General features: G+C 56.2%; 1 protein-coding gene across 1 annotated transcript in view; it reads left to right on the top strand.

The window, feature by feature from the left end:
• The first annotated feature begins 17,342 nt into the window (after positions 1-17,342).
• The window catches only part of PCDH19 (protocadherin 19), a 54,454-nt gene continuing 50,732 nt past the window's right edge, over positions 17,343-21,064 (top strand). Inside the window, exon 1 of the mRNA XM_086850064.1 lies at positions 17,343-19,489. Within this exon, the coding sequence (XP_086706190.1) occupies positions 17,349-19,489 (2,141 nt within the window). The 5' untranslated portion in view covers positions 17,343-17,348. The remainder of the gene's footprint in view (positions 19,490-21,064) is intronic.

Genomic DNA, 21,064 nt, shown 5'->3' with positions numbered 1-21,064 from the left:
ACATTTTTCTTGCTTACCGGGAGTTCCTGTTTGTCATTTTTATAAATCAGTGTTTATTGGCCTAATTATTGTAAATGCAGAGCCCAATAAAGGTGACTGTGATTGCAATATCTGATAATGAATTTTATAACAAACCTGCTGAGCCTGAAAGCTGCCAGCAGGAAAGACATTATGTCAGGTTAATGACAGAGAGGAGAAATCCTCCTCACTAAGCTTTTTTCCAAAGCATGAAGGATCTCTGCTGGAGGGTGCTGAGGGTCCTGCAGGGCTGGAGCACCTCAGGCTGGTGGGGTCTGACCCTCCCATGCAGCACCCTAAAGTTTTTGGGGCTCCTTTGCTGCTCCTCTGACGGGGAGATGCTTTAGGCACGCAGGATGGAGGGCTCTGAGGAGGTTCAAACCCTGCTCTGGGTGTGCAGGATTCAGGCACAAGAGGTGCTTGTACCTCTACTGCTGCTCCCCCATCTGATTTAATCCCCCCATGCAGATGCTGAACATGAGGCACAGGGAAAGCAGCTTAAATAGCACCTAGAGCTAGCTCAGCTCCAGCTCTGTAAAGAGATTAATGCAAAAAAGTCAATTTTGCCCTGCAGGGGTGGGTTATCCACAGAGATGCTGGTGTCTGCTCTAACCTCATGCCCTTATGGGCTCCCTCAGGGGGTCAGAATCCCCTCCCTGCCAAGCAGGGGAAGCAGCTCCCCTCCTTTTCTCAGTGTGCAGGAGCTGCCCCTCTGTCACCCAGCCTTTCCTGCCCATGCTGGGCACGGAGGGGATGTTTTCTGGGAATGTGCTGCTCCTCCTGCAAGGCCACAAGGGTGGTGAAGGTGTGGGGGACCTGTGGGCTCACCTGCACAGCCTGGTGTGCTGGCACTGCAGGTGCTGCAGCCCCAGCTCGAGCTCCAGTGAGGAGCTGGGGCTGTGCTGGTGTGTGGTGCCTGCCTTGGGACCCCAGGCTCGTGCTTTGTCTTGTGATGGTCCCAGGCAGAGACAGGAGGGTTTGGTTTCATTCACTTGCCTGCAGTGGGAACTGAGTGTGAAAGAATAAAGACTAGAAGAGAGCAGGTTTTCTCTTAAATAACGCAGAGAAACCCAGTGGAGGAGGGTGTACAAATGTGATTAAGCCCTTTGCCCTGTGTTATTTGCTGCTGCATCCCAGCTGTGTCTCGGGGGCCAAGGGAATTGTTTGTCCCCTCAATGGGTGATGCCCACACGGAGCCTCCTCTCCCAGACCACGAGCAAGGGGCTGGAGCTGCTTTTTGTGTACCTTGAGTGTTTGACTGGCAGCCACCGTGTTCGATGTGACTCAATGCAAGAGCAAATTGGATTAACTGAAACATATTTACTGGGATAAGCAGGGGAAGAAAACCTGCACAGGGGTTGTTTGCAGACACTGGCTTCTGCAGATGTGGCTGGAGCCTCCAGGGACTCCCAGCACACAACAAAGGAAGACCCTGGTGTGGAGAAGGAAAATGAGGACAGAGGGAGGGTTGAAAGGGCCACAAACTAGGTGGCCCATCAGGGTCTCCATGGCTGCAGTGTGAGCCAGTGATTTACTGGTGCCACCTGCCACACTTACAAAAATGCTCTTCTTTAGCAGGTAACACTTCCAACAGCACAGTCAGGAAGGGCAGCACAGGGACAACTTAGGAGGTGTTTGCTTGGGTAGGTAAAACCAAGCACTGGACTCATCTCACTGAACAAATCAAGCTGGGTTCAGTGCTCCTGATCACAGTAACTTGTCTCTGCACCTGGAAATGACCCTCGCTTGCACAGGAGGGGACCAGGCAGAGGAAAGGTGCAGGCAGAAGAAGTTCTTGCTGCTAGAGGCAAAAGGTTGGGGCAGAAGTTTTGTGCCTGGTTTCCCTGGCTGGTGCTCAGCTTGCTGCCAGGGCAATATCCTGCCCTGCTCCCTGTTCAGCCCACAGAACACCATTATTTCATTAATCTCGTGTCATCTCCTCCTTGGCTGATCCAGCTGCAATTCTGCAGAAGTAACTTCCCACCACTCCCTGAGGAGACTTCAGAGGCCAGGAGAGCTCTTCCCTCCCTTCCCTGCCTGCAGTGGGCTGTGGGCCCCAGAGCTGCCAGAAGCTTTGAAAGTCTTTGATTCCTTCTAACTCCTCCAGTCAGGGATGCATAAAAAGCAGCTGACACAAAAAAAAACCCTAAAAACCCCCAACCAGTTATTATAACCATCAATCCCTTCAAAATCCCAGGGAATTTAGCAAGACCTGGATGAAGCCATGTCCCTTTCCCAGGCACCAAAACGTCACCTGGCTTTGGTTGGTGCCAGCAGATGCTGTCAAGCAGTGGTGCTGTGGATCATTCCCCATTCTCTTTGTGTACCTGGATGCCTTCTCCCCAGCCTTCACTCCTGGTGTCAACCCTTACTCCAACTCTTAAAATACCGTTTTAATGCAAAATACATGTCCTGGAGTCAATCTCTGTTTCTGTTTAAATGTGGGGGACGAGTGCCCTGCTGAATTTTAAGCACATTATCACAGAAAAGAGTGGCAGTGCTGAGTGAGTGACACATCTCATGAACACAGCAAGGGGAGCAGGGCTGGCATTGCCACCCCCTCGTGCCAGGGCAGCCTCTGTCATCTGCTGGGGAAATGTTTTTCCCAAGCATGGGAGTGACAAATTACGTGATCAATACGTAGGCCGATTGTGGTCTAATCTTGCTTAGCCCCAGTAAGCCTGGGATTGATCCAGATCTAATCTTGCTTATCCTGGACAAGCCCAGGAGCAGATCCAGATCCTAAGGAAATGCATCCTATGCAAATCCCGAGTGGCTCCATGGATTTGCTGGCGTGTTTGGGCAGGCTGGGAGGGGTTTATCGGCGTTATCTCCCCTCAGTGTGTAATGCAATCAAAGCTGCTGATGAATCTTGATGAACTCTTGGCAGTGAGTGTCAGCAGCTCTGGCTGTGGTGCCTGCTCCATCCTGAGGCCACTGCAGTACAATAGAGGGAGGAGGCTGAGCGCTGGCTGGCAGCCAAGGCACCCCCTGCTCCCATTCCACCTGAGCTCAGGGACATTTTCTTTGCTCTGAAAGGTGGCCATGGAGCCACGGATGCCTGCCAAAGCTGCACTCTGTGTCAGCGAGGTTCCTGCTCCCACCTGAGTGTCCTTGGCTTTGTCTTGGGCCCTGGAGGTTTCCAGCTGTGAATTTAGGGAGTAGATGCTGTGACATGTGATGGTTCCCTTGCTTTGCTGCATTGCCCTGCGAAGGCTGGTCCTGCAGCCCATGCAGCGAGCTCCAGCACACACGGGGATGCTGCTCCTGTCTTCCAAGCTGCTTCTGTTGCAAGGCCTTCCTGTGACTCTAATAATTTCAGGAAGGAAAAAAAACCAGAAAGTAATTACCTTCTGGGGTGGAATTTCTCCGGCCTTTACTCAGCCCACTGGGGAATTTGTCAGGAACATGGACTGTGGTTTTGTTCAGCAATTCCTGAGTTATACCAGCACAGGGAAAATGGCATGTCTTGCAGCTTGATGTTTTTGTGATGTCTTTCTTTGCTCTCAGGTTTGAAAGAAAAATACCAGACCCAAAAAAAATCTCTCTTCAAAACATAAAACTTGCCCTTAGCTTAATTCAGTGGAGACTTGAGCAGCTGCTCCTGCATCTCAGAGAAAAAAGGCCTCGTGCTATTAACATGTCTAAAGAAATTGGATGTAGAAATATGAAGGTCCCTCATCTTTTAAGAGCTGCACTCCCTGCCTGGGGCTCCTGCCTGAGCACAGCAGCGCTGTGGGATGCAAATAGGTTTCAGGAGATGACCCTGCTGGGCTGAAAGGGGGAGTGTTGAACCCCAGCCCTTTGAGGAGAGCTGATGAGGGGCTCTCTTCCATCCTCCAGCTTTTGAACCCCCCTGCCAGGTGTATTGTCAGAGGCTGTGAGACTGAATCCTGGGGGCTTGGTGCCAGAGATGAGCTACAGCTGTGTCTGCAGCCTGGACCTGTATTTTTCAGAGTGCTTTGATCTGAAAAGTGCTTTAGCAGTGTAAATATAACCTAGAAGGCTCTCAAATGGCCCAGAAATGTTCTCCAACAAAATATGTTGCCTTTCCCCTTCCTTTCCCTCGAACGGGAAATAATTCCAAATTCATCCAAATGTGCTTTTCTAATCAAAGGGGCCACTTTGTACTTCTGAATCCAAGGGGAGGGGATGGGAACAGGCATAAAACAAAACTCCTTCTCAGCGCTGCGTTTGTGAGCTTGATCTCCCGTGGCTAAATCCATCTGTGTTTCTCCTTTGGCAGGAGCGGGGGGATGTTCCCCCTGCAGCTGGGCTCTTCAGGGCTGCTGCACGGGCAGGAGGCAGTGCTGGAGCAGCCCAGGTTCCTGTGGCACTGTGTGCAGCAGCCCCTCTCCTTATCCTTCCAACTTGATCGGGAGAAATCGCTTTTGTCAATTTTCATTTCAGCTGAGCTGAGCAGGATAAACAAAGGGAGGTGCAGGAGAAGCAGATGGTTTGTCACAGAGCACGGAGCAGTCAGGAAGACTCTGCAGCTTTTTATAGTGTATAATGGCCTTTCCTTACATCTAGTTATCCATCACCATGTAATTCCCAAAATAAACCGAGACTGTGCAATATACGTGAAGTAACCCGAATGTCACAGCAGGTCTGGAATATTCAGCCTGCAGGAGTTTTGGCAGTGGTTGGGAGCATTCACACAAAACCCTTTTGCTGATGGGTATCGGCTCCTCGTTTGGAAAATCCCTGTGGTGGCTGCTGATCCCACAGCAGGGGCAGGACAGCTCTGCTAAGCCTGCTGAGATCCTCTGCAGTCTGGGAGATGTGGCAGGGGCACCAACACTTCACATGATAAATGGGAGCTTTCTGTCTTACCCCACAGTTCTCTCTCCTGATTTCACCAGCCAGGGTCACCTCAGACCTCCTGGGGCAGGAAGGAGATGGCTGAAGCAGCAGGGGAAGGAGACATCTCATGGCCCTGCTCTGCCTTTCCTTGCCTGCATGGGAGCCTCACACTGGTGGAGCTTTGTTATCCATGCAGGAATTGTTGTGGGTGGAGAATGTGTGCTTGACCTTCTACCAGGGCTTGTGTGCTCCCACCACGGGGACAGTTTTGGCCAGGGGTGTCCCCTCTTGCCCTGTGGCATGGGCAGGGCTGGCAGGACGCTGCCTATGGCCCAGGTGCTGCTGTGGCAGGGTGTCCAGCCCAGCTGGGGAGATGTGCTGTTTCCCAGAGCCGCTGCTCTGGGGTGGTGACGCACATGGTGGATGTTTGTTTCAACAGGAACCACGCTGCTGTTTGCAAACCCTTTAAAATCGCTCTCAGCGAGCGCTGCTGCGTCTGGAGCAGTCTGCTCGCAGCAGAAGGGGAGGTCTGGGGCGGTGGTAGGAGCCTGAATCCGTGCCAGGTTTCCATCCCGTGGAGCGTGTCGGGGCTGGAGCAGGGACGTGCTGCAGCTGCCTTGGGCAGGCTGTCCCTGCTCCAGAACATCCCCAGTAAAGCATCCCTGTGCAATGTCAAATAACGAGCAAATATGAAGAAAATCAAAGGATGTTTGAACTTCGTTAATGAACAGAAAGAGGGCTAAATGTTTCCAATAAGCTGTTTGCTGCAGATTTGCTGAATGCCTAAACCAGCCCTGCCCATTCCAGCTTGGCTTCTGCAGAGCCCAAAGCCACGAAAATCTCAGTGCTGGAATGACAGGAGCGGCCAGAACCCACTGGGCAGAGCTGCTGCTGGTGGCTGTGATTTCTGGAGATGGGGGTCTTAATCCAGCTCCCAGGAGGAGTGTTCCACTTCCAGGTGCTGGCAGGAACATCCCCTTGGGGAGGACAGCAGGGGACAGCCACCTCGAGCTGGCCTCGGCAGCAGCCAGGAAAGGGAATGCGGTGCTGGGCTTGGGAGGAAACAGAGCTTAAAGGAGGCTCCCTGGGTGGGCAGCCAGCTCACACTAAAGAGGATGGTCCCCATGGCATTTGTGTGTGCTGAAAAAGACCTAATTAGTATTTATTTGCTTTGATTTGTTCTTTAGAGGAGGCTGAGCAGTGTGCAGTCCGCGGCAGTGCGCGCAGAGCTGGGACACACAGCCCAGAGCAGCAGCCAGCCTTCTTTGCCGAGGCAGATGCAATTTCAGTGAGCTGTTTGCATTCTTCAGGGCTGGAAACCTGATCTTGGTCACGGGCTGGCTGCTCAGGCGTTCCCCCATGGATGGGCAAGGACAGCTGAGCCCTCCACCTGTGAGCTTAACTCCAGCTTAGGGGTGTCCTGAGAGGGGCTGTGAGGGTCTGTGGCTGGTGGCTGGCTCCACTGGGCCCCTCAGCTGTCACCCAGTGCCACCCCTGGCTGCCCCAGCAGCTGACAAACCCACTAATTAAAGTAAACAGTGGTGACAGGTAGGGCTGTGCAGCAGCCCTGCCATGAAGGGCGTGTTGGCACGCAGTGGATCGTGTACTCTGACGCAGGCCCGTGGCTGGAATTGCTGCTTTTCCCTTTGAACGTGGTGCCTGCCTTAACTTCAATGGTCACTTGTTCCCTGGCTGCCCTGGGGCTCTGTGCCCTGCGTGACAGGCACAGCTTGGCTGCAGGAGGGTCCTGGACGCTGCGTGGAGGACCAGGGAGTCACAGAAAGGCTTGGGCTGGAAGGGACCTGAAAGCTCATGTCATTGGAACCCCCTGCCATGGGCAGGGACACTGTCCACGGACGGTGCTGCTGCTTCCACCCAGGTCTTGGGTACTTCCAGGGATGGGGCAGCCACAGCTCCTCTAGGCAGCCTGTGCCACAGCCTCCCCACCCTGTGAATAAAGAAATCCTTCCCCACATCTAATCCAAGCCTTTCCTCTCAGTTTAAAACCGTTTCCCCTTGTCTCATCACTACCTGCTTGGAGAAGAGAAGTGTCAGGAAGATGCAGAGGGAAGGCTGCAGGCAATGACTTTCTCTGGGATCCTGCAGTGATCCCCACTGGTGCCAAGCTGTGTCTCTGGTCCAGCTCTGCCCAGTGCCTGTGTGTCTGTGGCCAGGCTGCTGCCTCCCTCTGCTCCTTCCCCAGAGCTGGGGTGATGGCAGTGCTGTCTCCTCGCTCCCCTGCACTCCTGAGTGTGTCACACACTGGAGCAGGTGTTGCTTTAAAGGCAGCTCCTCCACGGGGTGGGTGCTGGCCCTCCCCACGCTCCAGCCTCGCTGCCAGGGGTGACTCACGGCTGCAGAAACACCAAATCTGCCTCAAACAGCAGCCCAGTGTCTCGCTCTTGTTTACATCACCCGTAAACAAGATGAACCCAGGGAACAGATGCACCTTTTACTGTTAATAGATCAAAATTATAGATGATCACAAAATAACAGTGTACTGAATGCTTAGCTGATCTAAATTACTTTTCCCCTCTATTTCCTTCCATTAGCCAGCAGCCATTTACCCCAGGCAGAGCTCTGTCCCAGGGAAACACCCAAGCTGGATGTGGAGCAGCAGGCTGGGTAAGTGCTGGGTAAGATAGCAGTGCTGATGGACTGAGATGAGATGAAGTGTGAAAATCAGAGGGACTGGGAGATGGGAGATGCTACCTGTCATATTATCTCTATTTCTTATGAAGAAAAAGGCAGAAAGCTGTTTCTGTCTGATCTGTGGTCTTTTGTTCAGGGTATCGCCTGCTCCAGGACAGGATTTGGCCTGCAGAGCAGACAGGAAAGTTTGCAGCATTGGCAACAACACTGTGTGATTCAGGAGCGAGCCCTTAAACAAGATTATTACTCATTTTACCAGGCACAGCTATCCATTATGGTTAATAAAACACTGCATAAGTGATTCTCAGCCTGATCCAAACAATATATCTTGTGGCCCAGCTGGGCTCACTTTTATCCTGAGCCTCACAATCAGGATCTGTTGGCATCAGCAGACACTGAGAGATTGGTACCTGATGGCACAGACAGCCAAGATCTGCCTCTTCCTTTCCAAAGGGATGAGTGATGTGAGCTGCTGGACGGGCTCTGCTGCCACCTCCCTAGCACGTCCTTCTCTGAAGGACAGGGTCCTTGCTGGCTGTGGTGGCACGTTGTCCCAGGGCTCTGGGGAGATCCTCCCCAGGCTGGGCACCCTGCACCCCTGCTCCAGGGCAGATGGGTGGCCTCTCTTTGTGCTTTTGCCCTGCTGGAGCAGCAGCTGCTGTTTTGGGTGCCCACACGGGGATGTCTCATCATCCCAGAGCAAACGAGTGCTGCCTGCTGGGGAAGGGGAGGAAAACCAGCCTGGGCTGCAGGAGAAAGGCTTGGTCATGGCACTCCTGTTGGAAATGAGGCCCAGGGACTTGTTGTGGAGGTGCACCTGATGCAGGGGTGGTGACAAGGCTGCCTGCACATGCCTGTGCTGCAGGAGGTAGAGCCAGCAGCCCTGCCTGCACGCTGCCCCTTGCATCCACACTCCACCTGCTCTGCCAGGCACTGGCAGCAGCTCAAGGAGTGCCAGGACAGCAGCAGGAGCTGGTCCCTGCCAGCATGCTGTTACCCCACAAATAAGGAGCAAGCCCTTGCTCTGCAGTGTTCTGGTGGCTAGCTGGGGGGCTCTGCTCCAGGCCATCCATCTGGCATCTTTTTGAGACACTGTACTCATTTTCCCCACCATGCCAAAACAAATCCTTGCAGACTATTAATCACTGCCTTGGAACAGCATCCACCCAGGTTCAGTTGTGATAAGATATGCCAGCCCTTGTCTGACATGGTGTAGCCATTTCAAGAGGACATAATTACAGCACTTGTTAGCCATTTTTCTAGCTTTTTCTGCCTTCTCTCACAGGTACTGTTATGTGACAAATCACTTTTCCTGACGACCCCAGCTCAAGCACCGCTGCTCTGCTGGCTGTGCTGCGGTGCAGGAACATCAGGCTCACTGCAGACAGTGCAGGTGAGGAGCCCTAACGTGTGCATCTCAGTTTGGCAGGTGAAAATGACCCACGTGGCGATGCTGGGGGAGCGCTGGGGCTGTGATGGGTGCATCCCACAGCGTCCCTGGGTCTGCAGCTCAGGGGATGGCAGGGAGGAGGGAAGTACAAACTGGTGCCTGGGCTGCCAATTGCTGGGTGTGGGATGCGGGCAGGCAGCGTTGGAATGCCCAAAATCAAAACCAGAGCCAGATTCCCTGCCGTGGGCACCTTGGTGGGATGGAGCTGGAGCCTGGTCTCAGCCCCACGGCTGCTTCTCAGCTGGTGCTGGATCTCCATCGGCAGCTCTGGAGCCAGGACAAAGCACAGCAGCTGAGGAATGCTGCTGAAATGCCCCAGCTGATGCTCAGTGCTGCAGCAGGAGGCTGTATAACCCAGAAATGCATCCTGCTCTTGGCCTGCTGGGAAGGAGGCTCGTGGCTCAGGGGTTTGGGAGCTGCCAACATTCTGCCAGTGAAGGTATCTAGTTTGTGCTGGAAGAATTGCAGTGTCTCTGACCCCTTGCATGGGGTCAGCAGCAGACTAAGTAGCATGTAGGAGCAATAAAGGGGGAGAAAAGAAGAAAGAGAAATGCAGAACAAGTGATTTAGTTCTGTTCATGAGTGTTTTGAAAGATGGGATGTGTGTTGCTGGAGCAGCTGTGAGGAGCTGGCTGAGCTCTGTGTGTTATCTGTGGAGCTGATCAGACCTGAGACACTGCACTGCTCTGTTTCACTAAATCACTGTCTTTCCCCAGGTGTCTTTATTCCCCGACCTTCACAATCTGTTTGTCCGCGCAGGGGCCCGCAGACTGGATTAAGATGTGCTGCTGGTAAGCAGGGTAGAAAGAGCAGAGATTGTCCCATCACCTGGGATAACCTTCACCAGCGGGAGGATCTCCTGCAGAGAGAGGCTCGGCTGCCTCTTAATTCATCCGTGGCATCGCTGCCTTGTGAAGCCTGGGGCTGTCTGTTCCTCACGTGCAGGGGAGGAAGAGCTGGGACAGGGAGCAGGGATGGGGAGCAGGGACAGGGAGCAGGGACAGGGAACAGGGACAGGGAGCAGGGACAGGGAGCAGGGACAGGCAGCAGGGACAGGGAACAGGGACAGGGAACAGGGGACAGTGAGGAGGGACAGGCAGCAGGGACAGGGAGCAGGGACAGTGAACAGGGACAGGGAGCTGGGACAGTGAACAGGGGACAGTGAGGAGGGACAGGGAGCAGGGACAGGGAGCAGGGACAGGGAACAGGGACAGGGAGCAGGGACAGTGAACAGGGACAGGGAGCAGGGACAGGGAGCAGGGGACAGTGACCAGGGACAGGGAGCAGGGACAAGGGAGCAGGGGACAAGGAGCAGGGACAGTGAACAGGGGACAGTGAGGAGGGACAGGCAGCAGGGACAGGGAACAGGGACAGGGAGCAGGGACAGGGAGCAGGGACAGTGAACAGGGTCCATACCGAGCAGGGTCTGTGCCGCAGGCAGGCAGCCAGGCCTGTGTGCAAGGCAGCTCCAGCACCGTGAGCTGCTCCCTGGCTCGCCTCCTGCACACATCCCCATCTCCTTGTGCTTCATTTTCTACCCTCCCTCCTCGCTCCTCCTCGCTTTTAATCTTTGCTTAACTTGTTGTGCAGGCAATTGCAGGGCATTTAGCACACGGTGATGTGTGTTTGGGGCCTGAGCTGGAAATACGGCTCATTACCTGGAGTGGGTAATATTAAGCACTTTTCTCTGTTGGCCATTTGATCACAAGGTTATCCTGTTTGATGGTTTTATACCCTGGAATTGATTGCATGGGAAATATTTAGCCAGCATGGCTGGAATGTGTGTTTCCCCACAGGCTGCCAGGTGCAGGTGAGCTACTGCACTGTGGGGAGCCACTCCGGGGTGATCAGCAGCCCTCTTCAGACCTTCAGGTCATCTTTTCTTGCAAGATATGAGATTAAATCAAGCAAACTGCTCAGTTTTTGGTGTGATCCTGCAGCAACCAGCAGGACACAGCCCAGTGGGGTGGGGGAAAAGGCTGTATCACTTACTGCAGCCCCCTGAATCATGCAGTATTTTTTGCTTCATGTCTCAGTTCCAGGGAGACCTGAGAGCCCCTTGCAGTACCTAAAGGCACTACAGGAGAGCTGGAGAGAGATTTGAACAAGGGCATGGAATGACAGAGCAAGGGGAAATGGCTGCACACTGACAGAGGATAGATTTAGGTTTGATATCAGATAGAAATTCTTCCCTATGAGAGTGGGGAGGCCCTGGCACAGGTTGCCCAGAGAAGCCATAGGTCCCCATAGATCTCTGTGGGTGTTCAAGGACAGCTTGGAAGGGCTTGCAGCAACCTGGGCCAGCGGAAGGTTTGTGGGGAGGTTTGGAACCGGAGGATCCTTGGGGTCCCTTCCAGCCCACACCATCCTGTGCTGCTGGCTGTCCTTGCCTTGCTCTTGCCCCGTGCAGGCTGGCGAGAGGCAGCTCCCTCCCAGCTCCTTGCTGTGCCCTGTGCTGCTTCTGTTCACACAGGATGTGCCTGCCTGGCTCCTCAGGTTCCTTCAGAAAGCACCATCCCATTCTTTCTCCCCTTCCCCAGGTTTTGCTGCCAGGCAGGCTGTGTAAATTGGGAGTGGGTCCAGCGGGCTTCCTCTGGACCGACACCAGTGTTGGAGCAGAGAATTAGCCCTGCACCTGTCACTTTTTTAATATAGGCTTTAAATCTGATTATGACTGCCTGTCTGGCTCTGCATTATGTGCTTCATGATTATTCAGCATTATGTAATCTTTGATAAAAGATGCTGCATCAGTAAAAGTGAATTAAACTATTGAGTGATAGGAGTTTATCGAATTCCTCAGAGTGATGTTGTCCTCTCTTTGGCACTTTAACCTCTTCAGTGGAAGGAGTGTGCCAGACGCTGCCCTTGCTAACAGCCAGGAAACCCTGCTGACTTGGGTGGAATTGCAGCAGTACAAATGAAGTTAGATTTCAGCTTAGAAAGACAGTTTTTTATAGTCTAAAGACTCAATATTTTACAGCAGCGCTCTCTTATCTGCATTATGTGCAAACTGCTCACAGAGTTACACAGACAGATGTCTGCAAGTCCTGCAGATGCTCGATAAAGTTTGGCTCTCAGAGGGTGGATGGGCAGAGCTGGCCAGGATCTTACTCCAAACCCTCTTGAGAACAGGCACTGAATTCCTGCAAGATGAAAGGAAAAAAAAGTGTTTCAATCTAAGCTAAATACTTTGTCTTATTTTCCAAACACCCCCCTAAATATATATAAAACTTGTATTTTTCTCTGTTTAGGGCTTCCCTTTCTCATCACACAGTAGATGTTTCATGGCTGAGTGGTCTAGGGATTTTGCTCTGAGTTTTCCAATTTTTTCATTTCCTTTTTCTATGCTACAGGTTTTTTCTTTTTCTACTTCACCGTGATATTAGAAACATTTCTAGGGGAAGAAAAACCACAAACCTAAACTGTAACTCCTGACACTAGATACTTTGAAAAGCTTTCAAGTTGTGCAGAACTGGATAAGCAAAGAAAAGAAAAAATAAACCTACATCATTTATTTTACTTCACCTAGTAGCTAAAAGAAAAAGGTGCTGGAAAGGGGGAAAACAACACTTCAGAACTGAGAAACTAAAAGGAAGGTTCTGAAAAATTAAAAAGATAAAGTTCCTCTTTGATGTTTAAAACAAATTTCAAATTTTCGAACTATTTTGTGTGTGTTCTCTCCAGTTCTGCAGAGAACTGGGGTGTTGGGGCATGGCTTTGGTCCCCCCTGGCTCCAGCAGAGCGTCAGGGCGGGTTTGGGTCCCAGCTGGTGCAGGGAGCTGAGGGAGCCTTGCCTAGGGAGGGATGTAAAGCAGAGACTGAACCCCAGAGCTCACCCTCCCCTGCAGTCCCACAGCCCAGGAGAGGCAGGGATGTGAGCAGGAGCTGCTCAGGCAGGGAATATCTGTGAGCAAGGGCCAACCCCCTGCTTGTCCCTTTCCCTCATCCCTGCACAAGGAATGTTTCATAAAACCCCCGGGCTTGCCAGCCCGCCGATGCCGTGGTTTTAAATATCCGTGTTTCAGATGCTGAGATTTACTTTTTGACAGGCATGAGAGAGACACTATAAATGCTGGGCTGGAGAGGAGTCATCACATCAGTGCTCAAAGAAAGGGCTGCAGTCTGCACCACTTGCTTATAATTCAAAGCTTTCCTTATTCTACAGCGTGTTCTGGTCAGGATCTCTGTCCCGTGCTGGCCAGCCCCAGCAATGAGGTGGGTGAGGACAGGTCCTGGTGCCATCCTGCTCCTCAGCCTCCTCCTGGGCCCCCCTGGGCCCCCAGCCTGATGCTCCAAGGGGATGATGCAGCTCCCCAGCAGCACATGAGCTGCTGCTACCAAACGGGCTTGCAGGGACAGCTCCTGCAGGGGGTTTGGCCAAGGGGAAGGTGGGGAGCACCGTGTCAGCAGCTCCCTCCCTGCCAGCCAGGCCACCAGGCAGTGATGCTGAGGGCATCATCAGGTGCTTTGCAACAGGGCTGCTGGGCTTTGCTAATTGTGTTGCAAGGAGTGGAGCGAAGCTTTTGGATTTCAGAGCCAACGTGTGGCATCTTTATTAATGTGCCTACTTGAGTTCCCTGGGACACGATGTTTTCTCCTTACCCTGGCCATCCATCTGAACTGATAATAGGACTATTAATCCATTTTGTTGACAGCACGCACAGACCTCCAGTGAGGCAGGAGATGGGGAAGAGGTGGGGCTGCATCTGATGCTTGTTTTGCTCCAAAGGGATCCCGTCACAGCCTCTGCCAAGCTGTGAGCATTGGCTGGGGTGAACAAATGGAGTGTTAACCAAGGTTACAGGTGCTCTGCTGCTGGCCAGCTGTGGCCTGGCTTCTCCTTGGTCAACTGGAGAGCATCCTGCAGAAAAGCACTGAGAGATGAGATGTTCTACAGAAGCCAAACCTGGGGACCTTGTGCTCCAAGGCACGTCATACTGTTCAGGTTCTACACTCAGCAACCAGTTATTGTTACAGCTCAGCAAATCAGTTATTCACCCACTTCTGATCCTCCTTTATATCTGTACGGAGGTGAAGTTTCTCTGATTCCAGGGCATTTTTAGCCCTGCCTGGCTATGAGGTGACTGGCACAGCATCCATTGTGTCAGTGCTTTCCTTTATAGCAGCAGAAATACATATATGCAATAAATTTAAAAAATGCAGGTCTTTTATAGGTGTGATCCATAAAGAAATACTTAATGGAAAAAGAGCTGGGAAATGAGGTGCATCCCAGCCCAGCTCTTGCTCCTCTGCACGGCCCCTGACAGTAGCTGATCCCAGGTGCCTTTATATTCAGCCTGATCCTGTCTGGTTTTAAATATCTCAAGCCACAGGACTTTTTCCCTCCAGGGAACCACGTCGCAGCCTCATAATTTTCGCTGTCAGCAGAGGGGATTTTTCCCCTGTGACATTCAACCTAAATGCTCCATTTCTTCATTTCCTGTCATCCCTTCTGGTGATGCCCCTTGTACTCTATTAAATAATTCCTTCCCTCCCTCTCTATTTACTCCAACCAGATCTGTAAGGCTCTTAGTTTGTCTCCCCATGGACAGCTCTTAACCGAGCAATATATATATTTAAGCCTTTTAATCTTCTTTCAGAAATCAGTCTCCCCGTGCCTTTGATCATTTGTGTGGCTTCCCTCTGAACTGCCGCCAACACGTCTGTGCCGAGGGACCCCCGTGCTCGGGCTGCAGCCCCACCTGAGCCCCCGGCCCGTCCCTGCCGCCCCCGGCCGAGCGGGACCCGGGCACCGGGGGCTGCCCCGTCCCTGCTGCCCTTACACACAGCAGCTCCTGCGTCCCCCTTGCTGGCCCCTGGCCCCGGGCCTTTCTCTGGGGCGTTGCTCTGGATCTTGGCGTGGCTTGGCTCGGCTCAGCCATCGCTGCCTGTCCTGCTGTCGCTCCGACTGGCCTTTGCGTCCCAGCCGCGCCCGCTCACATCTGTCCAAGGCACAGCTCCTTTCGCTGCTTCCTGCCCATATTTCTAATCTCACTAGGCCCTTTTTGTGTTAATTTTCTATGCTTGCTGGAGCTCACAGCACCTCCCAGTATAGCATCATCTGCCAAATTCATTAATGTGTAGTTTACTCCCTCTTTCCAGGTCATTAATGAGGGTATTAAATGAGAGCAGCCCTAACCTAGATCCCTGCAGTACCCCATAAACACCTCCTCCTGCTTCTAATTACCCTTTGTTTATGATCCCTCAGCCAGGTTTTCAATCCACATGGCACAGTTCAAGTCATCAGAATTAATTTTTTCACGGAAGACTTCGACAGGGCTTTGTCCCTTCGTGCCATCCCCACCTGCCACCCCTGCATGTCCCACTGCCGCTCCCCCGCGGGCCACAGTGACCTACGCTGCTGCTTTTCGGAGAGAAACACCTGGCAAAGGCTTTTTCCTCTGCCGCTTTTGTCCCCCTGGCAGCAGAAATGGAGGAGCCCTGCGGGAAGGAGGGGGCTCCCCGCGGCTGTCCTGGGTACCGTCCCTCCCCGGGCGGGTGGCAGCTCACGGGGCGGTGTCGGCGGGGGATGCTGTGCCGGGGGATGCAGGCAGTGGATGGATGCTGGCCGGGACAGGTGCCGCTGGTGGCCCCGGGCAGACGCTGTGGCGCGGGATGGGATCACGGGGACGGTGTCTCTGAACGGTGCTGTCCCGGGCACGGTGAGCGGGGATGGATGCTGACCCTGGCGACAGCTGCTGTCCCTCCCAGCCGTGTAGGGCCCGTGGTCGGGCCGTGCCGTGCCCTAGAGGAGCCCCGCCCGGGCCGGGTGTCCCCGTGTCCCGATGTCCCCGTGTGTCCGTGTGTCCCGATGTCCCCGTGTCCCGATGTCCGTGTGTCCGTGTGTCCGTGTGTCCCGATGTCCGTGTGTCCGTGTGTCCCGGTGTTCCCGTGTGCCGGTGCCGCCCCCCGCGCGGCCGCGAGATGGCGCCCTTGTGCCTGGGAAGGCGCGCCGGGGCCCGACGGCGCGGCCGGGCCGGGCCGGGCCGGGCGGGACCGGGCGGGGAGGGCTGGACCGGGCCAGGCGGGACCGGACGGGGAGGGCCGGGCTGGACCGGGCCAGATCGGGCCGGGCCGGTGCGGGGAGGACCGGACCGGGCCACACCGGGCCGTGCCCGCGGGGCGCGGCTCCGCCGAGACATCGCTTCCCGATGCCCAGCACGCAGTGGGACCGGCAGTGGAGCGGCAGATGCGGCGGAGCCGCGCCCCGCTTTCCCCGCCGCCGCCGGACCGCCACCGACCGGCGGGCTGCGGCGTGCTTTGCGGACAGCCGGGCCGGCACCGGCCCCCTTTAACCAGGGGAGGGGAACGGCGTGCTGGGAGGTTTCCGAGCCGCGACCCGCCGGGGCCGCGCCGCCTCCCTCGCGGTGAGACCGTCCCCGGTCCCCTGCACAGCCCCCGGGACCGTGCGTACGGCGCGCACGGAGACAGGAGGTAAGGCACGGGCACACGCAGACGGGAACGCTTTATTTCATTGTTAGGAGGACACGGTGCCGAGGTGCTTTCCCCGGGGATCAGCACGGTGCAGCGAGCGCTGCGGGGCTGCAGCCTCCCGGGGGCGTTGGGCGGTCCCGGGCCCCTCGCCGGCTCCCGGGAGCACTGCCCGGCGGGACGGGGTCCTCCTGCCCCAGAGTGCTCAGTCTCTACTGAACGGACTCGGAGCGCTCCGCGGGACCCGGTGGGATCCGCCACCGCCCGGTGCGCACCCGCTGAAGAGGTGACCACCGGTGACCGCGGCCGCGGAGCCAAAACACCGCTGCGTCCGCAGCTCGCGGGCAGCGAGACGGGCTGAGCGGCTCGGGGCGGCAGGGGGAGCAGGGACAGCCGGGATAACGGGATCCCAGCGTGGACAGCGGCTCCGGCCCGTCCCGCTCCGCTCCGTGCCCGCTCCGCGCCCGCTCCGCGCCGCCCCGGCGGCCCCGCCCCGGGCCCGCCCCCGGCCAACGCAGCGATCCCATTGGCTGCTGCGCCGTGCCCCGGCCCCGCCCCCGAGCGCTCATTGGCTGCGGCTCGGCGCCGCCCGCCCCCGCGCCGCCCGCCCCCGCGCCGCCCGCCGGCGCTCCGGACTGCGGGCAGTGGCGTGCGGCCGCCGCAGCGAGCGCCGGCGGCAGCGGGCTCGGCACGGCTCGGCTCCTCGCTCCTCGCTCCTCGCTCCTCGCTTCTCGCTTCCGTACCGCTCGGCTCAGCAGCCCGCTTCTGCTCCCGCGCCCGCTCGCCATGCCCGGCCCTTCCGCGGCGCCGCCGGCACGGAGCGCTTGAGCGGACGGCGTTGGCGTGTGCGCGGGGGACCGCGGCTCCGGTGCCCGCAGCCGCCCGCCCGCCCTCCGCCGGGGCAGCCCGGCGGGCGCTGTCCGCATGAGCGCGGCGGGCCCCTGAGGCGCGCGGCCGTCGGGGCGCGGCGCGGCGGGCGGAGGGCGCGGCCATGGGGGCTCTCCCGGCGCTGCTGGGGGCCGCCTTGCTGTGGGCCGGCGCCGGGGCCCTCGTCAACCTCAAGTACTCGGTGGAGGAGGAGCAGCGGGCCGGCACGGTGATCGCCAACGTCGCCAAGGACGCCCGGGACGCCGGTTTCGTGCTGGACCCTCGGCAGCCCGCCGCCTTCCGGGTGGTCTCCAACTCGGCCCCCCACTTGGTGGACATCAGCCCCGGGTCCGGGCTGCTGGTGACCAAGCAGAAGATCGACAGGGACCTGCTGTGCCGACAGAGCCCCAAGTGTGTCATCTCGCTGGAGGTGATGTCCAGCTCCATGGAGATTTGCGTGATCAAGCTGGAGATCAAGGACCTAAACGACAATGCGCCCAGCTTCCCCACCGACCAGATCGAGCTGGAGATCTCGGAGACGGCCAGCCCTGGCACCCGGGTGCCGCTGGAGAGTGCCTATGACCCGGACTCGGGCAGCTTTGGTGTGCAGAGCTATGAGATCACCCCCAATGACCTCTTTGGGCTGGAGACCAAGACGCGGGGTGATGGGTCCCGTTTTGCTGAGCTGGTGGTGGAGAAGAGCCTGGACCGTGAGACCCAGTCCCACTACAGCTACGTGATCACGGCGCTGGATGGTGGCGACCCACCCAACTTTGGCACAGTGGAGCTCAGCATCCGCGTCATCGACTCCAATGACAACAACCCGCTCTTCGAGGAGCCAGCCTACACCGTCAGCGTGCCTGAAAACGCCCCACCGGGGACGCCAGTCATCCGCCTCAATGCCTCTGACCCGGACGAGGGCACCAACGGCCAGGTCCTCTACTCTTTCCACAGCTACGTCTCTGAGCGGGCTCGGGAGCTCTTCCAAATCGACCCCCAGAGTGGCCTCATCACGGTGAGCGGTGCCATCGACTATGAGGAGGGTCACGTCTACGAGCTGGACGTGCAGGCCAAGGACTTGGGGCCTAACTCCATCCCCGCCCATTGCAAAGTGACCATCAGTGTCCAGGATGCCAACGACAACCCGCCCCTCATCAACCTGCTCTCTGTCAACAGTGAGCTGGTGGAGGTGAGCGAGAACGCCCCGCCGGGGTACGTCATCGCCCTGGTGCGCGTCTCGGATCGCGACTCCGGGGCCAACGGGCGCGTGCAGTGCAAGCTCCTGGGCAATGTGCCTTTTCGACTCCAGGAGTACGAGAGCTTCTCCACCATCCTGGTGGATGGGCGGCTGGACCGGGAGCAGAGGGACCAGTACAACCTCACCATCCAGGCTAGGGATAATGGCATCCCTTCCCTGCAGGCCACCAAATCCTTCACTGTCAAGATCACCGATGAGAATGACAACCATCCCCACTTCTCTAAGCCCTATTACCAAGTCATCGTGCAGGAGAACAACACCCCGGGGGCCTACCTCCTGTCTGTCTCGGCCAGAGACCCCGACCTGGGCCTCAATGGCAGCGTGTCCTACCAGATCGTGCCCTCCCAAGTCAGGGACATGCCTGTTTTCACCTATGTCTCCATCAACCCCAACTCTGGAGATATCTATGCTTTGAGGTCCTTCAATCATGAACAGACCAAGGCCTTTGAGTTCAAGGTCTTGGCGAAAGATGGGGGTAATCCCTCCCTGCAGAGCAATGCCACTGTCAGGGTGATTGTCCTGGATGTGAATGACAACACGCCCGTGATCACGGCCCCGCCGCTGGTCAACGGGACGGCGGAGGTGTACATCCCCAGGAACGCGGGGGTTGGCTACTTGGTGACGGTGGTCAAGGCAGATGACTATGATGAGGGTGAAAATGGCAGACTTTCCTATGAAATGGTGGAAGGAGACAGAGGATTTTTTGAGATCGACCAGGTGAATGGAGAGATTAGGACCACCAGAGCCTTTGGGGAAAATGCCAAAACAGCCTATGAGCTCATCGTGGTGGCTCATGACCATGGGAAAACATCTCTCTCTGCTTCTGCCTTGATTTTGATATACCTGTCTCCTGCCCTGGATGCCCAGGAGTCCATAGGATCTGTTAACCTCTCCTTGATTTTCATTATTGCCCTGGGGTCTATTGCAGCCATTCTTTTTGTCACCATGATCTTTGTGGCAGTCAAGTGCAAAAGGGATAACAAGGAAATCAGGACCTACAACTGCAGGTAAAGATACCTTTGTTTACGTGCAGCTGCGGGGCTGCTTTGATTTTTGCCATCGCAGTTACTTTTGCGTTTGGGGGTGGTGAAGAGGGGTGGATGGATTCGCCTTAGGAACAAAAGTGAGGTTCCCGTCCCCGTAAGAAAATTTCTTGCTAAGCTTTAAGAAATTGCTCTCCGCGAGGAGAGCGGAGTAACGAATCGACTTAATTGTGCGGCTCGACAATCTGTTGCAGCATCCCCGATTTTCCGTGCTCCATCACAAAACGCGGAGGAGAAGGCTTTAACAGGGGCACGGCTGGTGCCCGTGGGCATCGCCCCGTCCCCGGCACAGCTCCCCGGGCTGGCGAGGGGGGGAGAGCCCCCCGGCCACCGCAGCATCCCCGCAGCAGCCGGTGCGAGCATCCCCGAGGCCGGCTGGCCGTTCAAAGGAGCTATTGTGTGCCCGCTGCGGCTCCTGGGCACGGCCGGCCGCGGGGCCAGCGCGGAGAGCGGCGGCAGAGCCCCCCCGGCCGCCCCCAGCGCGGCTCCGGAGCCAGGCAGAGCTGCCGGGGATGCTGCCGGGGATGCTGCCCGGGCTGCCGGGGATGCTGCCGGGGATGCTGCCCGGGCTGCCGGGGATGCTGCCCGGGATGCCGGGGATGCTGCCGGAGATGCTGCCCGGGCTGCCGGGGATGCTGCCCGGGATGCCGGGGATGCTGCCGGAGATGCTGCCCGGGCTGCCGGGGATGCTGCCGGAGATGCTGCCCGGGATGCCGGGGATGCTGCCGGGGATGCTGGGGATGCTGCCCGGGATGCTGCCGGGGATGCTGCCGGGGATGCTGCCCGGGCTGTCGGGGATGCTGCCGGGGATGCTGCCGGGGATGCCGGGGATGCTGCCGGGGAGGGTTTCTGCGGCTCCGTGCCGTTCTGCCCCGGCTGGATGAGTGCTCCGGGCTCCCAAATGCCGGAGGGGAGGTCAGCCCCGCGCCTGGAGCGGCTGAAAGGCTGATAGGGGAAATCCAGTCCCCTGAATATGTAACAGCCCGGCGATTATTGTCTCTCTTTTACTATTCTCTGTGTTACACAAGTTAGGAGACAAATGCTAACCACACATGAATATCAATCAGATGCCATAAAAGAGCAGCTGCAATGCCTCATAAATGGTTTAATCCTGTTACTAGTGAAATAGCCATGACTTCTCCATTCCTTCGGCACCGAGTCGTTTCAGAGAGGAGGGATGGAAATTAATTTTGCTCTACCTTGGAAACGCACGCTCGCCCCTGGCGATTCAGCGGCGCGGGGGGATGTGCGGGCTTTAAAGTTTTATTTACGCAGAAATAATGCCGGAGAGTCGGGCCATTGTACCCCGTTTTCACAGCGGAAAGTGCGTATATAAGCCTTTTTGCTCGATGGGGGAAAAATCATCTGCAAATAAAGGTCGGTCTGTGCTGTATTATGGGATGTCTAGCTTCAAGTGAAAGCTCACAGAGCAGATTTCTTGCCAGCTCGGCCCATTAAAGGAGGATAGGACCTGAATGGATAAAAATCATGTTGTGGTGGTGCCCCAAACAGCTTCTCACATACGTATAAGCCCTGGGT

The sequence above is a fragment of the Cyanistes caeruleus genome, chromosome 14, assembly GCF_971803275.1.
Source record: "Cyanistes caeruleus chromosome 14, bCyaCae1.hap1.1, whole genome shotgun sequence".
Lineage (NCBI taxonomy): Eukaryota > Metazoa > Chordata > Aves > Passeriformes > Paridae > Cyanistes > Cyanistes caeruleus.
This window is presented reverse-complemented; position numbering and strand designations above follow the sequence as displayed.